Below are 12018 nucleotides of genomic sequence, written 5' to 3' on the forward strand. Positions count from 1 at the left end.
TAAAAACAATGCAAGTAAATATTTCAAAATGCTCAGTGATTTTTTTTTTTTTTTGGTAGAGATGGACTTATAGAAAATGTTCATTCCCTTTCTGGTTTGTATATTGGTATTTCCTACATTTTCTATATAAAATAAAAAAAAGAACATTATTTGCAAATCTATTCTTATGGGTCACAAGATGAATACCATCCATTTGGAATTGGCAAAAAGAAGATACACTTTTCTAGAATTTTTGGCCACTCTAGAAACATAATTGTTATATTTGATTGTTTTTCAGCAGTAGTGGAGTTTGAACTCAGGGTCTTGTACCTTCTAAGGAAGCATTTTTTTTTTGGGGGGGGTCCGGTCGTGGGGCCTGAACTCTGGGCCTGGGCGCTGTCCCTCAGCTCTTCAGCTCAAGGCTAGTGCTCTACCCCTTGAGCCACAGCGCCACTTCCAGCTTTTTTCTTTTTGCTTATGTGGTGCTGAGGAATGGAACCCAGGGCCTCATGCATGCAAGGCAAGCGCTCTACCACTGAGCCACCTTCCTAGCCCCTAAGGAAGCATTCTACTACTTGAACCATTCTTCCAGGTCTTTCTATTTTATTTTTCAAAAGCAAGACTTGTAGGGTTTTGTTTTGTGTTATTCATGATTGGTGGGGCTATTGCTATAATCTTGGTACTTATGTTTCCTATGTAGTTGGGATGAGATAACAGGTAAGCACCACCATGCCTAGCTTTTTTTTTTTTTTTAATTGAGATGGAGTCTTCATAATTTTTTCTCAGGTTGGTCTCAAGCTTTGATTCTCCCAATATCCACCTTCCAAATAGCTGAGATCATCTAAGTGTGAACCATGGAAACTTGCTGTTATTATTTTTCTCTCCGAAGGGTTAAACAAAGTTTCAGGCCTGGGTTTGTAGCTCAGCAGTAGAGCACTTGCCTAGAATGTATGAAGGCCTTGTTCAATCTCCAGCTCCTCTTCCAAACAAACAAATACAAACAAGAAACAAAATGTTTACAAAATCTCTTCTTCTAAAAGGAAAACACAAACCCAATTAGACTGCGTAAGAATGCATGTTTTTGGCCCAGCCATTTCTCAAACAGTTGATCATAATTTCTTTGGTCTGGGTGGATAGGAAAATAGGATTGTGTAAATCCTGAATTCTCCCCACACACCATCGATGGATATAGAAATGATGTGAATCATTTCTATATTCCTCGGGAGTGTATGGAACTCCTCAAGTGAAATGGACCCTGTTCAGCTCACCAAGCCAAATGATGGGCATTTTGCTTTTGTTTTTTTGTCAGTTGTGGGGCTTGAACTCTGGGCCTGGGCACTGTCCTTGAGCTCTTCAGCTCAAGGCGAGCATTGCACCACTTCTGTTTTTCTGGTGGTTTATTGGAGATAAGAGTCTCACGGATTTTCCTGCCCGGGCTGCCTTTGAACCACAATCCTCAGATCTCAGCCTACTAAGTAGCTAGGATTATAGGTGGGAGCCACCAGGGCTTGGCACATCTTGCTTTTACAATGTATATAACCTTGGAAATCAAGGATGAATCAATGTTTAGGAAAACCCCATCACGCGTATCCAATAATAGAAACTACTTTCAAAAGATGATTCATCTTCATTACTGATTGATTTTCAATGGTCACAGTAACATCCAGCAATTCAGGTTCAGTCTTGTTTGCTTGTAGCAAACAGATGTTTATATGTGTCAAACTTTTTTTTTTGGTAGTGCCAGTCCTGGGGTGTGCCCTAAGGTTCTGAGTGCTGTCTTAGTGTTTTTGCTCAAGGCTAGTGCTCTACCACTTGGGCCACAGCTTCACTCCTGGATTTTTTTTGGGGGGGGGGAAAGGAGAGAAGTTAATTGGAGATAAGAGCCTCACAGACTTCCTGTCCTGGCTGGCATTGAACAGTGATCCTCAGATTTCAGTCTCTGAGTGGTTAGGATTACAGGCGTGAGCCACCAGTGCCTGACTCCTTGTTCTCAAGAGAACATTTGTTTACTTCTCTTTCTTGTCCTCCTTCAGGTGAGGGTGAGCAGATCCTAATTTTGTACCCTAGGACACAAAGATCACTGCAAGGGCTCTGCGTGGAACCCTCTTCTCTGCCAGGTGACTGGGCTGGGATTAGAACCCCTGCCTTTGCCACCAGTCCAGCCTTAGTTAGCAAAGACACCTTGGTCCTAGGGGATCAATGAATTGAAACTTACAATTTCCCATGCTACTAACTGAAGAGCAAAACATACTTCAACTGTGTGAGTCTTCCACTGCTTCAACCATCTTCTCCTTTCTAAAAACAGGATTTCTAACTATTATTTTTTTTTGGGGGGGGGGTCCGGTCATGGGGCCTGAATTCTGGGCCTGGGCGCTGTCCCTCAGCTCTTCAGCTCAAGGCTAGCACTCTACCACTTGAGCCACAGCATCACTTCCAGCTTTTTTCTTTTTGCTTATGTGGTGCTGAGGAATCGAACCCAGGGCCTCAGGCATGCAATGCAAGCGCTCTACCACTGAGCCACCTTCCCAGCCCCTCTAACTATTATTTACTATTTTAGTCACTCAAAAGAATTCATGAATTATATTCCATAAAAGTAATCAAATAAGGGGGCCGGGAAGGTGGCTCAGTGGTAGAGCTCTTGCTTTGAGCTGAAGAGCTGAGGGACAGCGCCCAGGCCCAGAGTTCAGGCCCCACGAAAAAAAAAAAAAAAAAAAAAAAGTAATCAAATATTACTGACTCCTCCACTAATCCTATTGCTTCTCTCCTAAAGATAACACTGGTATGAAACCGAGACACATGTTGATGGGACTTACATGTATATTAACACATATAGTCTTTCTTCTTTACTCAGACATATATGGAATCATACTATCATTACTATGCTATATTTGCAAGTACTTTTGGTTTACTTTTTCCTCTTCCCTTCCCCTTCTTTCTTCCCTCCCTTCCTCTCTCCCTCTCCTTCCTTCCTTCTTTCTTTCTTTCTTTCTTTCTTCCTATCTTTCTTTCTCTCTTCCTTTCTTTCTTTCTCTTTCTCTTGTAGATGACCTGTTTCTTCATTCCCTCCCTCCCTCCCTTCCTTCTTCCCTTTCTGTGCCAGTACTAGGACTTAAACTCAGAGCCTAATTGTCTTGTTTAGCTTTTTTTTTTTTTTTTTTTGCCAGTCCTGGGGTTTGATCTCAGGGTATGAACACTATCTGGCTTTGTCTGTTTATGTGGTACTGAGGAATGGAACCCAGGGTTTTGTGCATGTAAAGCAAGTACTCTACTGCTAAGCTACATTCCCAGCTCCTTTAGCTTTTTTTCTCAAGGCTGGTCCTCTACTACTTGAGCCATGACTCTACTTTTGGCATTTTGCTGGTTAACTGGAGATAAAGACTCTCTTGAATTTGTTTGCCCAAGCTAGCTTTGAATTCAGCCTCCTGAGTAGTTAGGATTGCAAGTGTAAAGCACCAGTGTCTGGTACTTTTCCTACTAATGCAAACACACACACACACACACACACACACACACACACACACACACACACACACACACACACACACACACACACACACACACACACACACACACACACACACACACACACACACACACACACACACACACACACACACACACACACTTCTATTCTTTATCAGCACATCTAAAACTCCCTTATTCTTTTTAATGGTTGTACATGAGATTCTTAATATGCACACATCCTGATTCCTTTGATCACAGTCCTGTAAATAAATATTTTAAACTGAAACTAATTTTTAATTTTTTTTATAAACACCAATATAGTCTTGTAATAGCTTCATGCATATATTCATAAGCATGTGTCTTTTTTTTTTTTTGGTGCAGGTCCTGGGCTTGAACTCAGGGCCTGGACACTAGTGTTCTACCACTTGAGCCACAGCTCCACTTCTGGTGTTTTTATGTTTATTTGGAGATACAAATCGCATAGATTTTTTTCTTCCCTGGGCTGGCTTCAAACTGCAATCTCAGCTTTTTGAGTAGCGAGGATTACAGGCATGAGCCAATGGCACCCTGCTGTGTCATTCCATAAAAATAAATTTCCGGAAGTGGAATGGTTGGGTGACAGGTTATCTGACTTGGCATTTTTATAGTATACTTTGTACTTTATCATCCTATACCCCATGGTAGATATTATTAACCTCAGATTCTTGCTATCAGATAGGCAAATGTAATATCTTCCTACTGTTTTCCTTGTTAGTGGTACTGAGTTTGTGGGTCATTTGCATTTGTTCTATGATTTGCTATTCATTTTATTTCCTTTTTTGTATTTTGGAACTGAATTTTCAGTTTACGTGATTTTTTTTTGTTGTTGTTGTTGTCAGTTGTAGAGCCTGAACTCAGGGCCTGGGCACTGTCCCTGAGCTTCTTTTGCTCAAGGCTAGCACTCTACCACTTGAGCCACAGCGCCACTTCTGGCTTTTTCTGTTTTTCTGTGGTACTGAGGAATCGAACCTAGGGCTTCATGCATGCTAGGCAAGCACTCTACCATTAAGCCGCATGGCCAGCCCACTTTTAGCTATTTTGAAAATGGAGTCTCACAGACTTTTCTGCCTTGGCTGGCCTCAAAGTATGATCCATTGAATATAGGCCTTTCAAGTGGCTACGATTATATACATGAGCCATCCGTGCCTGGCTGCCAGTTATTTTGCTTTTAAGGATGGAAAACTGATTTCATAGGAAGGGGAGGTAAGGTCAATATTTGGAAGGCCTTTTGGATACAAGTCATTTGCAGTTACTGAGCTACTATAAATGCTGTGAAACAAGCCATCAGCAAGCATGAATTGTTCCCTGAATTGTACTAGGCAGCTGTGGAAGCGAAGATTTAGAAAAGGGAAATTTCATATGCAAAATTCAGTGCCCTGTTCACTGAGCCCCTGTACCTTACTTCCTCCTCCTCTTCCCCCTTTTCATGCTCCTTTTAAGTTTAGCAAGGATTTATTATAGTAAAGCAGGATAAAGTCAGGGAACTAAGGTGAGCATCTCTTGCTCCTGCACCGGCAATGTGAGTGAAGAGGACTCAACATGCTGGTCTTGCTCAGCACTAGTTATCTGGCGATGCTACTTTCTCCTGCAAATGCCACCTTCCCATTTCTAGTCTTCAAAGCCAAAACAGAGGTCATTTCTTCTGATTTGAAGTCAAAATGAAAGTCTAGAGCAAGGCTTTGACTCAGGGCCGAGCCAGCAATTGTTAGTTAGCTTGGATACTCTAGCTACAGCAAAATGGTGTCTCTCTTCCTTTGGCAAGTGTCACTCATGAGCTCATCAAAGTGATTATAATTCAATACAAAAAGTTAGGCCCCACTTCCTTCCTTCTTTTGTTCCTCCCTCTCTTCCTTCCTGGGAACACACACACACACACACACACACACACACACACACACACACACACACACACACACACACACACACACACACACACACACACACACACACACACACACACACACACACACACACACACACACACACACACACACACACACACACACCCCCACACACACACACACACACACACTCTCCTCTCCTCTCTCTCTCTCTCTCTCTCTCTCTCTCTCTCTCTGCACAAGAGCCAGGCACTCAAGTTCATTTCAGAGACCCAGGTTGTTGGGCAACGCTGGCGAGGCAATCTCTACCAGCTAACACTAGCCTTGCAGACCTATTTCTCCACCTGAGTGGGCTTCATTGGTTGGCAGGCCGGCTCCAGGGACTCCAGCTGATTTCCAAGTCACTTTCATGGTGCAGTGTCATCTATGCCAGCTAGAAGTCTCTCAGACTTTTTTAGGGGAAGCTTCAGATTTTCAAAGACATTGGTGAGGTCCCCCGGGTCACAGGTCCCTCTGGCTCCCTCAGCTTGCCTCTCTGAAAATACTGTCAGATTTGAGAAGCAAAATCATGCTTTTGTAAAGCCGGGCTGGCTATTTTTATCCACCACTCCTCTCTCCCCATCTCCTGAAATGTGTTATAGCTTCTCCGATGAGTGTTCTAGTCATGCACAAAGACCCAAGGCTCACAGATAAAGACCAATCAGGGCTTTGAAAGACCAACTCAACTCCTCTACACGGAAATGGCTCCACTTTACAATGAACACGAACAGAATCAAATCTGCTTAGGGAACGACTTTGGTGGTAGGCAAATGCTCAGGAGAGATGCAAAAATGAACCCTTGGATAGGAAAGGATCCTGTCCTGTCCAGCATCTCTTTTCTTGACTCATAATGACACTCTGAAGGTGGTGAGTCTAATTAAAGAGAAGCCAGGGCTGTCATGCATGGTGCGGACCGGTGCCCTGGGAGTGCACTGAACACAGAGCTGACATGAATGGGGCTAAAATTCAGCTCCAAATACACTGCCCAGTAGGGGACTCATGTTCTAATTCATCTATTTAAAGGGGAGTGTTTTCTTGTAAAGGATCCAAGTTTAGCAGCTGCCCCTGAAGAAAACTATGATCTCCTGGTCTAACCCTTTGGGACAGAATGATTTAAATTATCCTTAAATTCCATTGTGGTTTATAACCTATCCCATAAGAATCTGTGATTCTGAATCACCTCTAGGGTATCAGATTTCCCTGGTAGACCAGATGGCTGGGCCTAAATCCTCCAAAATTTCTGAGTCATTAGGTTTGGGGTAGCAGCTTGAGAATATACATTTCTAATAAATCCCCACAAGATGCTAATGCTATAGGTTTTGGGGGAGGGGGCACTCAGCAGAATCTCTGCACTAAGTGGTACCCAAGGGCCATTATTGGGACTTGAACTCAGGGCTTTGTGCTCTTATTTGGCTTTTCATTCAAAGCTAAGGCTCTACCACTTGAGTCACATTTCCATTTCTAGCTTTTTGCTGGTGAACTGCAGTTACGAGTCTTACGGACTTTTCTTCCTAGAGCTGGCTCTGAACTACCATCTTCAGATCTATAATCTGGGACTATATGTATGAGTCACCAGTGCCAGGCTGCCAAAGGCTTCTTCATTTTTTTTTTTTTAGGCCCAAGACTGGGACTCAAACTTGATATCCGATGCTTTTATTCATTGGCTGGCACTCTACCAGCTGAGCCACACCTCCAACCCCAACAAAGGCTTCTTTTTCTTTTTCTTTTTTGGTCAGTTGTGGGTCTGAAATCTGGGCCTGGGCACTGTTGCTCAGCTCTTCAGATCAAGGTGAGTGCTCTACCACTTGAGCCACAGCGCCACTTCTGGTCTTCTGGTGGTTCATTGGAGATAAGAGGCTCAGGGACTTTCTTGCCTAAACTGGCTTTGAACTGTCATCCTCAGATCTCAGCCTCCTGAGTAGCTAGGATTACAGGCGTAAGCTACTGGTGCCCGGCTTCAAGACTTCTTTACACCTTAATGTGAGCCTCACTGAGCCTATACAAACCAAAGAAAAAGAAGCAACACCAACCAGGTGCCTGAACTGAAGGGGTCTCTGGGTGTGCTCTTGGCCTTGGTAACAGTCACTCATTTTCCTGGAAGACCCACCATCCCCAGCTCGATCTTGAATACGAGGCTTGGGAGTCACAGTGGCTGGGGCTGTTTCCATTCAGTGCATTTTCTGAGTGTCTGTGGCAGGCAATGAAGGAGCCATTGTGGTCTCCACTAACACCTCAGCTGGGTGGCCCACAGCAGTTCACAAGAAACTGGGTGTGTGCTTCTCAGATCGGCCCACCAGTGAGTTAAAAGGTTGCTTGTTTTGCCTGGGGCTTTGGCTGTGGATCTAGAAAGTGGGAACCCACTGGGGTGGGGGGGAGGGGGAACAGGGCTCAGATCATCTGCATCCATGAAAGCCCACATTCTTCCCCTCTGTCTTCCACTCAGACATACAAAGGATTTCTTGATCAACAAACTTCTTGGGCTGTTAACTGCCTTTCCCTCATCTACCCTAGGTAAATAGTTAGGTGTTTTTCTTAAAGATTTCCAGACGGGAGAGCTTGAATATCCTTTCAGTTATTATTCTAGCTTTGGGTTCCTGTACTAATTTGAGAATTTGGGCCTTATGCCTACCTAGCATTCCATTTCCCTCTCCCCAGTTGCTCCCCTCTCGCTGAATTAAATGTCCTTAAGTCTCTTCCTTGCCCTTGGTTTGCAAAGAACCCCCTCCCCTACTATTTTTTTTTTGGGTCCGGTCTTGGGGCCTGAACTCTGGGCCTGGGTGCTGTCCCTCAGCTCTTCAAGTCAAGGCGAGCGCTCTACCACTTGAGCCACAGTGCCACTTCCGGCTTTTTTTTCTTTTTGCTTATGTGGTGCTGAGGAATCGAACCCAGGGCCTCATGCATGCAAGGCAAGCGCTCTACCACTGAGCCACCTTCCCAGCCGCTTCCCTCCTATTTTCCGTACAGGTCATTCACACTCTGGAGACTCACCTACATTTTTTTTCCCTCCCCATTCCTCCATCAATATTTTGTTCTCTACAGCTACGTTTTTCCTGGAAAGTCCACAATGAAACGTATCCAAGTCTCTCTTGGTTGTTGTCATCTTCTTCCTTCTCCCTCTCTCCTCCTTCCTTCCTTCCTTCCTTCCTCCCTCCTCCTCTTCTTGTTTTCCTGAACTCAGGGCCTGAGCTGTCTCTGAGCCTCTCTGTAGTCAAAGCTAACACTCTATTACTTGAGCCACAGCACCACTTCCGGCTTTTCTGTGTATATGGAACTCAGGGCTCCATGTGTGCTAGGCAAGCGCTCTACCACTAAGCCACCTTCCCAGCTCTCTCTTGGTCTTTACAGTCACAGACTTCTGGCCCTCCAGATGATTGTCCCCTTGCCAAACTTCTGATCAGTTCCATTATGAATACTCTTCAAATCCCCTTTCGCTATGCCTTGAAGTTGGCAACAGCGTGTGGACCTTGAGCTCTGAGATGACCAGGTTAGGAGCGGTCAGAAGCGTTTCACCTTTTTTTGGGGGTGGCAGGGTGGGGTGGGGGTAGCTATGCTCCTTTTGAGAATTTGAGAGGGGCTCCCTAGGTGGGGTTACCACCCACAAAGATTTGCTTTGGGATGAGGGGAAGTAATTGCAGGAAGCTGCTTGTCCACCTGCCTCACTAAAGACAAGACAAATAGATGGGTCATTGGATATTTTCACCACAATTTGCTATATACGGCAACTTGCTACTCAACAGAGGGTGTATTTGGACCAACCCAGGAAGATGCATGTACTCCTCAGAAGGTACAGGTCTTGGAAAACTCAACACAAAACAAGCCCATAGCTTACAGAACCACACTTATCCAAATGTGGCGCAGAAGCAGCAACATTTGTAACCATCGCTGTCTTGGTCCATTCTGCCCCACGTATCCTGTTACTTTAAATGTGCTACCTTCGGCTAAGAAATGGGAGGGATGGGTGAAATGATGATAGAAAAGGTCCAAAATATGATTTAGGTTACACTCAGAACAAATGGGATGGAGCTTGGGGGAGGGTCAAGGAGAAGGGTATTTCATTAGATAAATGATCTGAAAATCAGATGGAAGCTAAGTCACCCGTTGGGTGTGTTCATGTCTATTTATAGCCAAGGACACAGGTCATCTGGTGATGGGTTCTGGGAATACAAAGGACTCGTGCACACATCCACAGGGCTGAGCATCTGGGGAGGGCGGGCCATCCGTCACAGGATAAGCAAACCTCATTTTCACAGAGTGACAAAGCGCAGAACTTCCTTAACTCTTCCCGTTTCATAACCAACAAGTCAGAACAATGGCTTCCAATAGGCTTACTGGGGCACCTGCTCCTCCATGTGCCCTTGAATTTTTACCGAACCGGTAGCAATTGGTGAGGGATTGTTTCAAGTGTTCTCTGTCTCAAAGGACTGTTTTTCTTGACATGAGACAGCTTTGATCCTGAATTGGAGTTTGGGGATAAATTAGGATGGGTTTGAAATGCATCCAACAGAGAAAGAGAGGACCTTGCATATCAACTATATACAAGCATCAAACATACTGAGGCCTACTTTGTCAGTAGCTCTGAGGCTATTTTAGACCCAGCTTCTATAATTGTATCTCTATTATGTTCAGTGGACAGGGCCATTTCTAAGACAGGAAGCAGTAGCCTGCCTTTGTGCTTGGCCTTCTAGATGAAATGAAATCCCAAGCCAACACATTAGGAAATGGTTCTCCAAGTGACTTCAGGCAAGGTGACTTACCATACCACTCATCAACCCACGCGAAAGCCTGCCTGTGTCCAATCAGCAGAATGTCTCGGACAACCTAAAAAAGGAGAAAGAGGAGGTTGAAATAATACCATGTTCCAAGCCCAGCACTGGTGGCTCATGCCTGTAATTCTAGCTGCTCTGGAGGCTGAGATCTGAGGATCATGGTTCAAAGCCAGCATGGGCAGGAAAGTCCATGAGACTCTTATCTCCAATGAATCACCTAAAAAGCCGGAAGTGGAAGGTGGTAGAGTGCTAGCCTTGAGGGGAAAAAAAATAAAAGCTCAGGGACAGAGCACAGGCCCTGAGTCCAAGCCCTAGGACAGGTACAAAACAAACCAAAACAAACCCATGTTTCATGAAAACTCTGGGAAAAAAAGATGGCCCTCACTTCTGGGAACTTGGCAACTATGGGTTTCTCAATCGATGTGTGGTGAAGCTGTCGGCTGAAATGTATTATATTATGCTTGTTCACCCCAGGCCCTTTCCACAACACCCATATAATGACAGATGTCAATGGCTTTGTCTCATTTGAGTTGGACTGGGGTTGGGGACTGTTAGCCTAACCTCCTCCATCTTAGGAGCCAATCCACCATTTTAGGCCTCGCACAGCCCTTCCCTAAGATCAGGTGACCCTTCCCAGAAATTAGATGCACAGCCTTTCCTCTGATGACAGAACCTCCCCCTCCTCATTAAAGCAGTTGTTGTCTGTGCAGCTACAACCATAAATCTTAGCAACGCCACAGTGGGATTCCTCACTCTCACATCCCACATGAATCCAGCCCTATACAACTGTGCGTGTAGTGCCGCCCAGCTGCTACCATCAGCCTGTGCGGTAGCCTGTCAGGTTACTGACATTAAACTCCTTTTCCTTTGTAACCATGTGTCGAGTAATTGTCTTGGGGAAGCCTTTCATGCACTAATGGCAACTATGTCTGGGTAAAATCATCTTAAGGTTTTGTTTTTTTTTTCCTTTTTGCGGTGGTGTTGAGGCTTAAATTCAGGGCTTTGTACTTGCTTAGTAATTGAACCATATTTCTAGCCCTTTTAGGTCTGGCTATTTTTTAGATAGGGTCTTGTTATTTGCCCAAAAATGGGCTACTGAAGTCCTCCTATTTGTTTCTTGTAGCAGGGATAATAAGCTTGCACCACAATGCTTAGCTTTTTTTTTTTTTTATGAATTGAGGTCTTGTCAAAATGTGTGTGTGTGTGTGTGTGTGTGTGTTGCACTGGCCTAGAACTACAGTCCTCCCAATATCAGCTTCCTATGTAGACAGGACTATCATACCCAGTTTTCTCCCTTTTGTGTTCAGGCTGGCTTTGACTTAAATCTTCCAGATCTCCATCTCCTGAGCAGCTAGGCCCCTGAGTCACTGGCCCCTGCTACCTTGAGATTTTTCTCTTTTAGGTCTTTAGTTAGAACAGTGCCTAATTTTCATTTGTGGGAGGATGTGTCTCATATTGGTGCCAGGAGGTCATAAATACTGGAAATCAGAAACGCTTCTCTGGGTAACAAGCTACTTCTAACATTCTTTCTTCTCAGATGAAATATCTTAAATATGGATTCAGGTTTTTAAAAGTCAATCAAGGTGTGGTATACAAGATAAATATCCTTCTATGTATGACTTTCATGTAATAGAAGGAAAAAAAGCAATTTACTCATACATATGTACAAATATATAAAGACATATTTATACAGCTGGGTACTAGTGTCTTGCACTTGTACTCCTAGCTACTCAAGAGGCTGAGATATGAGCATTGTTCAAACCCAGCTCAGGCAGGAAAGTCTAGGAGACTCTTATCTCCAATTTAACCACCAGAAAATTGGAAGTGGAGCTGTGGCTCCAAGTGGTAGAGGGCTTGCCTTGAGCACAAAAGGTCAGGGGTAGCACCCA

At 44.3% G+C, this 12018-nt stretch overlaps 1 protein-coding gene across 1 annotated transcript in view; it reads right to left on the reverse strand.

Annotated features, from left to right (window-relative positions):
• The window catches only part of Pitpnc1 (phosphatidylinositol transfer protein cytoplasmic 1), a 235137-nt gene that overhangs the window by 13531 nt on the left and 209588 nt on the right, over positions 1-12018 (reverse strand). Inside the window, exon 8 of the mRNA XM_069993118.1 lies at positions 10118-10181. Within this exon, the coding sequence (XP_069849219.1) occupies positions 10118-10181 (64 nt within the window). The remainder of the gene's footprint in view (positions 1-10117; positions 10182-12018) is intronic.

This window comes from Dipodomys merriami, unplaced genomic scaffold (genome assembly GCF_024711535.1).
Source record: "Dipodomys merriami isolate MVZ:Mamm:240054 unplaced genomic scaffold, mDipMer1.0.p SCAF_42, whole genome shotgun sequence".
NCBI lineage: Eukaryota > Metazoa > Chordata > Mammalia > Rodentia > Heteromyidae > Dipodomys > Dipodomys merriami.